Genomic DNA, 15,841 nt, shown 5'->3' on the forward strand with positions numbered 1-15,841 from the left:
TATGTTGGTGTGCTTACAGATCATGATTCATGAAGGATTGTACTCCATGTTGGTGTGCTTACAGATCATGATTCATGAAGGGTTGTACTCCATGTTGGTGTGCTTACAGATCATGATTCATGAAGGGTTGTACTCCATGTTGGTGTGCTTACAGATCATGATTCACTAGGAGTTGTACTCCATGTTGGTGTGCTTACAGATCATGATTCACTAGGAGTTGTACTCCATGTTGGTGTGCTTACAGATCATGATCCATGAAGGATTGTGCTCCATGTTGGTGTGCTTACAGATCATGATTCATGAGGGGTTGTACTCCATGTTGGTGTGCTTACAGATCATGATTCATGAAGGATTGTACTCCATGTTGGTGTGCTTACAGATCATGATTCATGAAGGGTTGTACTCCATGTTGGTGTGCTTACAGATCATGATCCATGAGGGATTGTACTCCATGTTGGTGTGCTTACAGATCATGATTCATGAAGGATTGTACTCCATGTTGGTGTGCTTACAGATCATGATTCATGAAGGATTGTACTCCATGTTGGTGTGCTTACAGATCATGATCCATGAGGGATTGTACTCCATGTTGGTGTGCTTACAGATCATGATTCATGAAGGGTTGTACTCCATGTTGGTGTGCTTACAGATCATGATTCATGAAGGGTTGTACTCCATGTTGGTGTGCTTACAGATCATGATTCATGAGGGGTTGTACTCCATGTTGGTGTGCTTACAGATCATGATTCATGAGGGTTGTACTCCATGTTGGTGTGCTTACAGATCATGATTCACCTGAGGGTTGTACTCCATGTTGGTGTGCTTACAGATCATGATTCATGAGGGGTTGTACTCCATGTTGGTGTGCTTACAGATCATGATTCATGAGGGTTGTACTCCATGTTGGTGTGCTTACAGATCATGATTCATGAGGGGTTGTACTCCATGTTGGTGTGCTTACAGATCATGATTCATGAAGGATTGTACTCCATGTTGGTGTGCTTACAGATCATGATTCATGAGGGGTTGTACTCCATGTTGGTGTGCTTACAGATCATGATTCATGAGGGGTTGTACTCCATGTTGGTGTGCTTACAGATCATGATTCATGAGGGGTTGTACTCCATGTTGGTGTGCTTACAGATCATGATTCATGAAGGATTGTACTCCATGTTGGTGTGCTTACAGATCATGATTCATGAAGGATTGTGCTCCATGTTGGTGTGCTTACAGATCATGATTCATGAGGGGTTGTACTCCATGTTGGTGTGCTTACAGATCATGATTCATGAGGGGTTGTACTCCATGTTGGTGTGCTTACAGATCATGATTCACCTGGAGTTGTACTCCATGTTGGTGTGCTTACAGATCATGATTCATGAGGGGTTGTACTCCATGTTGGTGTGCTTACAGATCATGATTCACCTGGAGTTGTACTCCATGTTGGTGTGCTTACAGATCATGATTCATGAGGGATTGTACTCCATGTTGGTGTGCTTACAGATCATGATCCATGAGGGATTGTACTCCATGTTGGTGTGCTTACAGATCATGATTCATGAGGGGTTGTACTCCGTGTTTCTGGAAGACTGGTTCCGTATCTTCCCGAGAAAGCAGATCTACGTGGCCAGGATGGAGGACTATTCCCCAAATATCCCTGTAGAACTGGAGAGGATCTATCGCTTTCTGGAACTGAGTGAGTGCCGTTGTGTGTGTGTGTGTGTGTGTGCGTGTGTGTGTGCGTGCGTGCGTGTGTGTGTGTGTGTGTGCGTGCGTGCGTGTGTGTGTGTGTGTGTGTGTGTTGGGGAGGGAAGTGTGTTTATCTTTTAGTTTAACGCTTTTCCATTGTCAGGTGGTATTAGACGAGGGGAAAAAAAAAGCTTCGTGTTATATGGTTGTGGAGGTGGAGGGAAAAAAAGCTTTGTGTTGTATATGTAGTGTTCATGGAGGTGGAGGGAAAATTGGAGGGAAGCAGCTTATGTTGTCTTGTGTGTGTTGTGTTATGCTGTGGGGTGCGCGTGCATGTGTGAATGTGTATGTGATTGCGCGCAAGCGCGCGCGTATGTGTGTGTATTAATTAAGTGTAATACAGTACAGGGCAGCACAGCAGTCAGCACAGCACAGTACAGCACTGTCAGCACAGTACAGCACTGTCAGCACAGCACTGTCAGCACAGTACTGTCAGTACAGCACAGTCAGCAAAGTACAGCACAGTACAGCACAGTCAGCAAAGTACAGTTCAGCACAGTACAGCACAGTCAACACAGCACAGCACAGCACAGCACTGTCAACACAGCACATCACAGTCAGCACAGCACATCACAGTACACCACAGTCAGTACAGCACAGTACAGTACAGCACAGCACAGCACACCACGTCACAATCAGTTCAGCACAGTCAACACAGCACACAACACAGCACAGCACACCACGTCACAGTCAGTTCAGCACAGTCAACACAGCACACAACACAGCACAGCACACCACGTCACAATCAGTTCAGCACAGTCAACACAGCACACAACACAGCACAGCACACCACGTCACAGTCAGTTCAGCACAGTCAACACACCACAGCACGGCACAGCACAGCAATGTCAGCACAGCACACTACAAATGCTAACAAGGTGGATGTCGTGACGGCCATCAACATTGAAAACACGATACATTACATTATAATATCATACCATACCATTCCACACCAAACCATTCCACACCACACCATACCATTCCACACCACACCACACCACACCACACCATTCCACACCACACCACACCATACACCACACCATACTATTACACTATACCATATAACACCATACCACCACATGACATACCATATCATACCACCACACCACACCACCCGACTACCACCCCGCCCCCACATCACACCATACCACGCCACACCGCACCACCAGATAGTCATCACACCACACCACCCAACACAACACCAACACACCACCCAACACACCACCCAACACAACACCAACAACCAAACTGCAGCCACCAGCTCAATAATCAGCCCGCTCCACACCCACCCTCCACCACACCCCCTCCCTCCCCACCACCCCCCTCCCTCCCTCCCAGGTCCCCTGACGAAGACGGAGCTGGATGACATCGGGGCCATCAACATCGTCAACGCGGGGAAGAACTATGACGTGGGTCCCATGATGAACAAGTCGCTCTTCATGCTGCAGGCATTCTACAAGCCCTTCAACGAGCGGCTGGCACGACTACTCAAAGAGGAGCGCTGGACGTGGAAGGATCAGCCTTAATCAGTTGTCAGTTGATTAATAAATCGATTGATTAATGGTTCTCTGCTTTCTTGTCTTGGCCCAGACTGCTCAAGGAGGACGATGGACGTGGACAGATCAGTCTTAATTAGTTGATTAATCGATTGATTTATCATTAATTGATTGATTAATGGTTCCGCTTTCTTTTTGTAAAGACCCCCAACCCCACCTTTTTTTTAATTGTTGTTTTTTGATGAGTGTGATTGAAAGGTGTGGTATCAACCTTGCAAAAGACAACTATGTTGTACGTTTTGTATTTTCGTGTAAGGACGATTATGTTACGGCTGGCTGATTAATCAGTGGGTCTGCTTTCTTTGCGATTAGCTTCTTTTATTTATTTATTTATTTGTTCATTTATCTATCTATTTATCTTTTTGAAAAAAAATCTGTTTATTTATTGAGAAGTGAGTGAGTGAACCAAGGTGTGGAATAATACTCACAAAAGACAGCTGTGTCGCAGGCTGAAACATGATTATACACGCGAAAGAAGGTTTTAAAATCACCCTTGATTAATATCATCAGTTGATTACTTAACCTTCAAAGGTTACCCACACTTTCATTTCAGTCTTCATAACTCACTCACTTTTGCAACTGTTTCACTGACATTTGACGACTTTGTCCATTTATGACTTTGTGCATATCCCCACCAAAACTCGTGTAGTTTTGTTCGCATTCAAAGGAGTAAATAAAAAGAAATGACATCGCTGTTTGAAGGTCTGCTTTCGTTGTTATGATTTTTGTTTTGTTCAATAAGTGTATAACTGAAAGAATATGTGTGAATCACCATTCAAAAGACAACAGTGTTACAAGCTAGATAATTCATGTGAGGACGTGCACAGATCAGCATTGATCAATATTACTAATTGATTAATTCGACAGGTCTGCTTTCTCCGTGATTACCTTTTTACCGTGTTAACTGCGTGATTGAACGAATGTGTGGAATTTACCCTACAAAAGACATCTGTTTTGCAGAATCATTATATATATATATACACGTGTAAAGAAGTGTAAAAATCAACCTTGATTTATATCACCGACTGATTAATTAATGGGTCCGCTTTCTTTATAACGAGCTCTTTTTTTGTTGTTGATTTTTTTTATAAGTGTGTGATTGAAAGCAGGTGTAGAGCTTACCTTATGAAAGACTGATGTGTTGTAAGCTTTGTGTTGATTGAAAGCAGGTGTAGAACTTACCTTATGAAAGACTGATGTGTTGTAAGTTTTGTGTTGATTGAAAGCAGGTGTAGAACTTACCTTATGAAAGACTGATGTGTTGTAAGCTTTGTGTTGATTGAAAGCAGGTGTAGAACTTACCTTATGAAAGACTGATGTGTTGTAAGCTTTGTGTTATACGTGTAAGGGTGTGTGGAGGTTTCATTGATATCACCAGTTAGCCCCTGCCTTCTTTGTGACCATTTAAAAAAAAAAAACAACAACAACAACCCAACAACAACAAAAAGTGTGTGATTGAAAGGTGTTGAATCTACCTTACATCAGACTACGATGTTGTAAGCTTTATATATACGTGTACAGACGTGTAAAGATTAGCCTTGATTAATGACACAGTTTGATTAATCAGTGGGTCTTCTTTCTTTTTAATTCTTCCTTTTTTTGGGGGGGTGGGGGGGGGAGTGAAAGAAGCTGTGGAATTTACCTTACAAAGACAACTGTTTCACACACATATATATATAGTCATTATTGTAGTTGTTCTTGTTGCTGTTACTGTTTCCCTTGTTGATTTCCTGTGATTGCTTTGGAACGACGACGACGACGTTGATGATGACACGGACCTGGACCTCTAGAATGTTCGCTCAGCACACAAAGGTGATGACCAGTTTAACCCCTTGACCCCTGAACCTGGGTGAAATGCGGTCAGTGTGTCATGTATTAAAGTGCTGTTACTACCTTTTTGGTGTGTGTGTGTGTGTGTTGTTGTTGTTGTTGTTTTTTGTTTGTTTTTTAACTGGAGGGAAGGAGGGGCAGGGCCGTCTAAAATCATAATTGTGGACAGACTTTAAACGGAAGAACGCACGCACTCACAGACACGGATGTGTGTGTGTGTGTGTGTGTGTGTGTGTGTGTGTGTGTGTGTGTGTGTGTGTGCTATTTTCCTGCGTTTGCCTGCTTTGTATGTAGGTGTGATGACTGGTGATTAATCATCTACTGTAGGTGTGATGACTGGTGATTAATCATCTACTGTAGGTGTGATGACTGGTGATTAATCATCTACTGTAGGTGTGTAGTGTGATGGCTGGTGATCAATCATCTACTGTAGGTGTGATGACTGGTGATTAATCATCTACTGTAGGTGTGATGGCTGATGATTAATCATCTACTGTAGGTGTGATGACTGGTGATCAATCATCTACTGTAGGTGTGATGACTGGTGATTAATCATCTACTGTAGGTGTGATGACTGGTGATTAATCATCTACTGTAGGTGTGATGACTGGTGATTAATCATCTACTGTAGGTGTGTAGTGTGATGACTGGTGATTAATCATCTACTGTAGGTGTGATGACTGGTGATTAATCATCTACTGTAGGTGTGATGACTGGTGATTAATCATCTACTGTAGGTGTGATGACTGGTGATTAATCATCTACTGTAGGTGTGATGGCTGATGATCAATCATCTACTGTAGGTGTGTAGTGTGATGACTGGTGATTAATCATCTACTGTAGGTGTGTAGTGTGATGGCTGATGATTAATCATCTACTGTAGGTGTGATGACTGGTGATCAATCATCTACTGTAGGTGTGATGACTGATGATTAATCATCTACTGTAGGTGTGATGACTGGTGATTAATCATCTACTGTAGGTGTGATGACTGGTGATTAATCATCTACTGTAGGTGTGTAGTGTGATGACTGGTGATTAATCATCTACTGTAGGTGTGATGACTGGTGATTAATCATCTACTGTAGGTGTGATGACTGGTGATTAATCATCTACTGTAGGTGTGATGACTGGTGATTAATCAGCTACTGTAGGTGTGATGGCTGATGATTAATCATCTACTGTAGGTGTGATGGCTGATGATTAATCATCTACTGTAGGTGTGATGACTGGTGATTAATCATCTACTGTAGGTGTGATGGCTGCTGATTAATCATCTACTGTAGGTGTGATGGCTGATGATCAATCATCTACTGTAGGTGTGATGACTGGTGATTAATCATCTACTGTAGGTGTGATGGCTGGTGATTAATCATCTACTGTAGGTGTGATGACTGGTGATTAATCATCTACTGTAGGTGTGATGACTGGTGATTAATCAGCTACTGTAGGTGTGTAGTGTGATGGCTGGTGATCAATCATCTACTGTAGGTGTGATGACTGGTGATTAATCATCTACTGTAGGTGTGATGACTGGTGATCAATCATCTACTGTAGGTGTGATGACTGGTGATTAATCATCTACTGTAGGTGTGATGACTGGTGATTAATCATCTACTGTAGGTGTGATGACTGATGATCAATCATCTACTGTAGGTGTGTAGTGTGATGACTGGTGATTAATCATCTACTGTAGGTGTGATGACTGGTGATTAATCAGCTACTGTAGGTGTGTAGTGTGATGGCTGGTGATCAATCATCTACTGTAGGTGTGATGACTGGTGATTAATCATCTACTGTAGGTGTGATGACTGGTGATTAATCAGCTACTGTAGGTGTGATGGCTGATGATCAATCATCTACTGTAGGTGTGTAGTGTGATGGCTGGTGATCAATCATCTACTGTAGGTGTGATGGCTGATGATCAATCATCTACTGTAGGTGTGATGGCTGATGATTAATCATCTACTGTAGGTGTGATGACTGGTGATCAATCATCTACTGTAGGTGTGATGGCTGATGATCAATCATCTACTGTAGGTGTGATGACTGGTGATTAATCATCTACTGTAGGTGTGATGGCTGATGATCAATCATCTACTGTAGGTGTGATGACTGGTGATTAATCATCTACTGTAGGTGTGATGGCTGATGATTAATCAGCTACTGTAGGTGTGATGGCTGATGATTAATCATCTACTGTAGGTGTGATGACTGGTGATTAATCAGCTACTGTAGGTGTGATGGCTGATGATCAATCATCTACTGTAGGTGTGATGACTGGTGATTAATCATCTACTGTAGGTGTGTAGTGTGATGGCTGGTGATTAATCATCTACTGTAGGTGTGTAGTGTGATGACTGGTGATTAATCATCTACTGTAGGTGTGATGACTGGTGATTAATCATCTACTGTAGGTGTGATGACTGGTGATTAATCATCTACTGTAGGTGTGTAGTGTGATGACTGGTGATTAATCATCTACTGTAGGTGTGATGACTGGTGATTAATCATCTACTGTAGGTGTGTAGTGTGATGACTGGTGATTAATCATCTACTGTAGGTGTGATGACTGGTGATTAATCATCTACTGTAGGTGTGTAGTGTGATGACTGGTGATTAATCATCTACTGTAGGTGTGATGACTGGTGATTAATCATCTACTGTAGGTGTGTAGTGTGATGACTGGTGATTAATCATCTACTGTAGGTGTGATGGCTGGTGATTAATCATCTACTGTAGGTGTGATGACTGGTGATTAATCATCTACTGTAGGTGTGATGACTGGTGATTAATCAGCTACTGTAGGTGTGATGACTGGTGATTAATCAGCTACTGTAGGTGTGATGGCTGCTGATTAATCAGCTACTGTAGGTGTGATGACTGGTGATTAATCATCTACTGTAGGTGTGATGGCTGATGATTAATCATCTACTGTAGGTGTGATGACTGGTGATTAATCAGCTACTGTAGGTGTGATGACTGGTGATTAATCATCTACTGTAGGTGTGATGGCTGATGATTAATCATCTACTGTAGGTGTGATGACTGGTGATTAATCAGCTACTGTAGGTGTGATGACTGGTGATTAATCATCTACTGTAGGTGTGATGGCTGATGATTAATCATCTACTGTAGGTGTGATGGCTGATGATCAATCATCTACTGTAGGTGTGATGACTGGTGATTAATCAGCTACTGTAGGTGTGATGACTGGTGATTAATCAGCAGCTACTGTAGGTGTGATGACTGGTGATTAATCAGCTACGAACCCGAAAACCAAAGCAAATCATAACCCCACATATTCCTTCAACCAATAATGCCATTGTTGTTTTGTTGGGGGTTTTTTTTTGTTTGTTTGTTTTTTTTTTGTTTTTTTTTAATCTATCACACATTTCACCCCAAACAATGTAAAAGAAAACACACACACACGCGCGCGCGCGCGCGCGTCTTTTCAAAAATAAGACCATGAAGAAAACTAGTGGCTTATGGCATCCCACCAAACCCAAATCATCAGAAGATTGCATGCCAGCAGTCCCAAGACCCCATTTACACGATATGATCCATTGTTACCGCTGCCTGAACCACCATCCACTGTATCCCTGTCAACGCGGGGATCCTGTACCGGTAAGACAGAATGCAACTCTCCATGATAGTTGTTGCACAGTTCGCCGATGCATGCGAAGAAGCAGACGAGGTTCCATGTGTCTTTGACGCAATATCCGGTTTTCGTCACTGAGTTACACGTACGTATGTATGACGTCACTTTCTGCTCTTCTGTAACACAAAACAACAATGCAGATTAAAAAAAAAAAAAAAAGGGAAGCAGAACAGATTCATGATAAAGAGAGACAATCTTATCAGCAAATTTACAGCCCTCATGTCAAGGGCGATAATTCAACTTACGCAAGTGCTGAAAGAAAACTGAGAAAAGAAATAGGGAAATAACATGCAAACCGAAATACACGGACACAAACACGTAACCTCTCATACATTCATGAGCACCTACCTTGATATTTCTATTCCAGACTATTCATGTATATCACAAATATACCTTTGCATGTCATACTCTCCTAACGGAGCCATATGGGCAAAAATTTAAGGGGATACATAAAAGTAGCCATTTATTTTCTGGTGGGGGAAGAGTGTGTACGGCATTTTCATCTGTCAATCTGTTTACATATCTGTCTATTTACTTATCTATAGATAGACGGGTAGATAGAAAGGACAGACAGATAGAGATATGGTCGCACGTCTGTATTATTACAACTGTCACACACACACACACACACACACACACACACACACACACATATATATATATATATATATATATGACATTTTAAATAATACAGATATGTGGCCATCAGGTTGTGTAGTTTAACATCTACTTTTTAGTGTGTGTATGTGTGCGTGTGTGTGTGTGTGTGTGTGTGTGTGTGTGTGTGCGCGCGCGCGCGTGTGTGTGCATTTGTATATTTGTATATTTATGCAGAAGATAAAGTACATTAAAGATCCCACTATCAATGTAGGTATATAGAAACACGATCATACCCTGCAATGCACGCCCCGGAAAACGAAGTATGGGTGTATACATGGAGGGATGAAGATGACCATACGTGAAAAATGAAAGGAATAAATTAATGACATGAAAAAAGATGAATATTTTATACTAAAAAGAGGTCACTCGTGCACGAATACCAATGAACGTGGGTTGTGGCCCACGAACACAGAAGAAGGACGGTGAACACAGAGTATAGAGTCCGTATCGGCCTCAGTGAGTGGCGTTCCTTTCTGTTGGGAACATAGCTTGACCAGGCTATCAGCACAGCAGAGTTATAATACATCTGTCTTGACCAGGCTATCAGCACAGCAGAGTTATGATACATCTGTGATAGCAACGGTATTCGTGTGGACATTTCTCCCCAGATGTTTTGCCCACTTTGTTCAAACAGCTTTTAACCCAGTTCTCACAATTGCTCACAAGCTGGTCGGACTTCTGTTGAACATATGAAATCTAATAGCTGTCATCTCACCCACTGACCAGAGGAATAGCTGTCATCTCACCCACTGACCAGAGGAATAGCTGTCATCTCACCTACTGACCAAGGGAATAGCTGTCATCTAACTCACTGACCAAGGGAATAGCTGTCATCTAACACACTGACCAGAGGAATAACTGTCATCTAACCCACTGACCAAGGGAATAGCTGTCATCTAACACACTGACCAGAGGAATAACTGTCATCTAACCCACTGACCAAGGGAATAGCTGTTATCTAACACACTGACCAGAGGAATAACTGTCATCTAACTCACTGACCAAGGGAATAGCTGTCATCTAACACACTGACCAGAGGAATAACTGTCATCTAACTCACTGACCAAGGGAATAGCTGTCATCTCACCCACTGACCAGAGGAATAACTGTCATCTAACTCACTGACCAAGGGAATAGCTGTCATCTAACTCACTGACCAGAGGAATAACTGTCATCTAACTCACTGACCAAGGGAATAGCTGTCATCTAACCCACTGACCAGAGGAATAGCTGTCATCTCACCCACTGACCAAGGGAATAGCTGTCATCTAACTCACTGACCAGAGGAATAACTGTCATCTAACTCACTGACCAAGGGAATAGCTGTCATCTAACACACTGACCAGAGGAATAGCTGTCATCTCACCCACTGACCAAGGGAATAGCTGTCATCTAACTCACTGACCAAGGGAATAGCTGTCATCTCACCCACTGACCAAGGGAATAGCTGTCATCTCACCCACTGACCAAGGGAATAGCTGTCATCTCACCCACTGACCAAGGGAATAGCTGTCATCTAACTCACTGACCAAGGGAATAGCTGTTATCTAACTCACTGACCAGGGGAATAGCTGTCATCTAACCCACTGACCAGCTGTCATCTAACTCACTGACCAAGGGAATAGCTGTCATCTAACTCACTGACCAAGGGAATAGCTGTCATCTAACCCACTGACCAGAGGAATAGCTGTCATCTAACTCACTGAACTCACTGACCAAGGGAATAGCTGTCATCTAACTCACTGACCAAGGGAATAGCTGTCATCTAACTCACTGACCAAGGGAATAGCTGTCATCTAACCCACTGACCAAGGGAATAGCTGTCATCTAACTCACTGAACTCACTGACCAAGGGAATAGTTCTCCTGGATGATGCAAGATCTGTTGCAGGGGTAGAAGTTCCCAGGGGCGGTAAGCGTGTCCAGAGCATCAATGCAGTCTCGGTTCTTGTCTGTGTTGGCACTGTAGGAACACACGTGACACCGGAAACCTGCACACATACACGCGCGCGCACGCACACACACACAGGCATGAATGGTGGCGTAGTGGTAGTAGTAGTAAATGTTGTTGTCGTAACACTATTGTTGTTATTGTTGATGTTACTATTATTATCATTACTAATTATCACTTTTTATCATTGTCACTGACATTCATCACCACTATCATAATAACCACCATCATCACCACCACCACCACTACCATTGTCATCATCATCATGACAATTATCACCATCGTTATCATCATCACTAAAGTATAATCTTTCTCTTGACTTACCAACACACACAGACACGACGTGACTCAGGAGAAGGCACAGAACCTGAACACTCCACCGCATAGCGACCTGTGCTTTTCTGGTTTGGTTTCTTTCAATCCGAACTGACCACAAACACTGTTCAAAGAAAACTGTTCGAAGACTCCTCCCAGAGAAAGAACAGAAATGGAAACGCTTTCCCTGGAACCCGTCCCGTCTGACCAGTCGATCTGTCTTGTGTCTGGGTGAACTGACGTTTTATGTGCGGTGTGTGTTTTCTCCGTCACACTCAAGAAACAATCCTTCGATGACGTCAGTTTCGCGTAGGATGATGAGAGAGTCAGAAATGAACATCGACATTTGTCTCTTCAGCCATTAAAAACGGAGTTGAAAGTGACACGTGCCGCTGCGTCCAATGAAAAACGATTCGTGGCACGTGATCGCCTCAGCAACACGAATGCTGCTGTGTGCGTGGGGGTGATGATGGAACGAACTGTGGTTGGGGGTGAGGGAGGGGGGAAGGGGTGGGGTGAGGTGTGGTCGGTCAGAAGTGTCAATAGAATGGAAAATGTTTTTGACTGAGGATTGGTTTGTGTTCGTTAGCGTGGAGGCAAACCAGTCTGTTCCACTTGAAGAATATGTTGTTTTTAATTGCTTGATCTATCTATCTAGCTATCTGTCTAGCTAGCTAGCTAGCTAGCTATCTTTCTATCTGGCTATCTTAGTGTCTGTTTTCTGTATATATATATATATATATATATATATATATATATATATATATATATATATATATATATATATATATCTGTCTATCTATCTATCTGTCTGTCTGTCTGTTTAACTCTGTCTATATGTCTATATATCCGTCTGTCTTTCTATGTATGTATGTATGTATGTATGTATGTATGTATGTATGTATGTATGAAGGAATGTCTTGATTGCATTGAATTGAACTGAACTGGATTGAATTGGATACTTTTTCTTCTCCTCCTCCTCTTCTTCTTCCTCTTCTTCTTCTTCCTTCTCTTTGTCATTCCCTTCCCGTGTGTTCTTTTCTTTCCTGCCTCCTCCTCCTCACACACACACACACACACACACACACACACACACACACACACACACGCATACAAACACAAGCACACGCACGTACGCACACACACACACACACACACACACACACGCACAACCACGCACGCGCGCGCACACACACACGCACCACACGCACAGACACACACACACACACACACACACACATCTACTTTCACGTTGAAGACTTTTTTTTTCTAAATGGTAATAAAATCAAGATCTGTGTGGAAAAAAAACAAAACAAACAGACAAACAAAAAAGAAACCCCAACAACGACGACAAAAAAACAACAACAAAAAACGAGACAGCAAAATTCAGTCATCTATCACACACAAAAAGTTCACTTTCGAGAAAGTGATGGTACCATAGTTTTCACCTGTCCACCGCCCCCCTGTCTTCTGCTGAAGTGGAGGTGAGGAACGCCTCCCAACCAAGATATGCTGGTTGTGCGGAAATCCGAACACACCTGAGACAGAGAGAGAGGGGGCGGGGGGGGGGGGGGGGGGGGGGGGGGGCGAGGGGAGAGGGGGGAGGAGGGGGGAGGGCCGTGGGGGGGGGAGGAGTGGGATGGAGGGAGAGAGAGGGGTGGGGGGGGAGAAGGTGTATGTGTGAAGGAGATAAAAGGAGGGTGGGAGGGCGAGATCGATCGATCGATAGATAGATTGAGAAGTAGAAATAATGAGAAAAGACAGACAGTGTCTCTCTCTCTCTCTCTCTCTCTCTCTCTCTCTCTCTCTCCCTCCCTCTCTCTCTCTCTCTCTCTGTGTGTGTGTGTGTGTGTGTGTGTGTGTGTGTGTGTGTGTGAGTGACAGACAGACAGACACAGGCACAGAGAGACGGAAAGAGACAGACAGAGACAGGGAGTGACGGAGAGACAGAGACAGGGAGTGACAGAGAGACAGAGACAGGGAGTGAGAGAGAGACAGACAGAGACAGAGAGTGACAGAGAGACAGAGACAGGGAGTGACAGAGAGACAGAGACAGGGAGTGACAGAGAGACAGACAGAGACAGAGAGTGACAGAGAGACAGACAGAGACAGAGAGTGACAGACAGACAGAGAGACAGAGAGTGACAGACAGACAGAGACAGGGAGTGACAGAGAGACGGACAGAGACAGGGAGTGACAGAGAGACAGAGACAGAGAGTGACAGACAGACAGAGACAGGGAGTGACAGAGAGACAGACAGAGACAGGGAGTAACAGAGAGACAGAGACAGGGAGTGACAGACAGACAGAGACAGGGAGTGACAGAGAGACAGACAGAGACAGGGAGTGACAGAGAGACAGAGACAGAGAGTGACAGACAGACAGAGACAGGGAGTGACAGACAGACAGAGACAGGGAGTGACAGAGAGACAGAGACAGGGAGTGACAGACAGACAGAGACAGGGAGTGACAGAGAGACAGACAGAGACAGGGAGTGACAGAGAGACAGAGACAGAGAGTGACAGACAGACAGAGACAGGGAGTGACAGAGAGACAGAGACAGGGAGTGACAGAGAGACAGACAGAGACAGGGAGTGACAGAGAGACAGAGACAGGGAGTGACAGACAGACAGAGACAGGGAGTGACAGAGAGACAGACAGAGACAGGGAGTGACAGAGAGACAGACAGAGACAGGGAGTGACAGAGAGACAGAGACAGGGAGTGACAGAGAGACAGACAGAGACAGGGAGTGACAGAGAGACAGAGACAGGGAGTGACAGAGAGACAGACAGAGACAGGGAGTGACAGACAGACAGACAGAGACAGAGAGTGACAGAGAGACAGAGACAGGGAGTGACAGAGAGACAGAGACAGAGAGTGACAGAGAGACAGACAGAGACAGGGAGTGACAGACAGACAGACAGAGACAGAGAGTGACAGACAGACAGACAGAGACAGAGAGTGACAGACAGACAGAGACAGGGAGTGACAGAGAGACAGACAGAGACAGGGAGTGACAGAGAGACAGACAGAGACAGGGAGTGACAGAGAGACAGAGACAGGGAGTGACAGAGAGACAGACAGAGACAGGGAGTGACAGAGAGACAGAGACAGGGAGTGACAGAGAGACAGACAGAGACAGAGAGTGACAGAGAGACAGAGACAGGGAGTGACAGAGAGACAGAGACAGAGAGTGACAGAGAGACAGACAGAGAGTGACAGAGAGACGGACAGAGACAGGGAGTGACAGAGAGACAGAGACAGAGAGTGACAGAGAGACAGACAGAGACAGGGAGTGACAGAGAGACAGAGACAGGGAGTGACAGAGAGACAGACAGAGACAGGGAGTGACAGAGAGACAGACAGAGACAGGCAGTGACAGAGAGACAGAGACAGGGAGTGACAGAGAGACAGAGACAGGGAGTGACAGAGAGACAGACAGAGACAGGGAGTGACAGGGAGACAGACATAGACAGGGAGTGACAGAGAGACAGACAGAGACAGGCAGTGACAGAGAGACAGAGACAGGGAGTGACAGAGAGACAGACAGATAGGGAGTGACAGACAGACAAACAGACAAAGACACAGAGAGACAGGGAGAGACAGACAGGCACACAGACACAGGCACAGAGAGACAGAGAGAGAGAGCGGCAGCGGTTGAGAGACTGACAGACAGACACAGACATGATCAAAATCAGGGGGAGGGTAAAGAAACGAGAGAGAGACAGAGACAGAGAGAGGGCATGGGAGGAGAGAGAGACAGAGAGAGGGCATGGGAGGAGAGAGAGAGACAGAGAGAGGGCATGGGAGGAGAGAGAGACAGAGAGAGGGCATGGGAGGAGAGAGAGACAGAGACAGAGAGAGGGCATGGGAGGAACATGGGAACGAACACACACACACACACACACACACACACACACACACACACACAGAGAGGCACAAGCATGGTATTAATAATCGACATATAAAGAAAAAACAAACAACAACACATAATACTCTCTCTCTCTCTCTCTCTCTCTCTCTCTCTCTCTCTCTCTCTCTCTCTCTCTCTCTCTCTCGCACACTTACACGCACACAAACATACATTATGTATGTTAACAAATACTATACTAATGTGAAT

General features: G+C 44.3%; 1 protein-coding gene across 1 annotated transcript in view; it reads left to right on the top strand.

Annotated features, from left to right (window-relative positions):
* Nucleotides 1–5,201, top strand: part of LOC143276618 (carbohydrate sulfotransferase 15-like) — an 18,166-nt gene extending 12,965 nt beyond the window's left edge. The window contains exons 8-9 of the mRNA XM_076581230.1: nt 1,549–1,696; nt 3,088–5,201. Coding sequence (XP_076437345.1) covers nt 1,549–1,696; nt 3,088–3,275 — 336 coding nt within the window. The 3' untranslated portion in view covers nt 3,276–5,201. The remainder of the gene's footprint in view (nt 1–1,548; nt 1,697–3,087) is intronic.
* The last annotated feature ends 10,640 nt before the right edge of the window (nt 5,202–15,841 follow it).

The sequence above is a fragment of the Babylonia areolata genome, chromosome 32, assembly GCF_041734735.1.
Source record: "Babylonia areolata isolate BAREFJ2019XMU chromosome 32, ASM4173473v1, whole genome shotgun sequence".
NCBI lineage: Eukaryota > Metazoa > Mollusca > Gastropoda > Neogastropoda > Buccinidae > Babylonia > Babylonia areolata.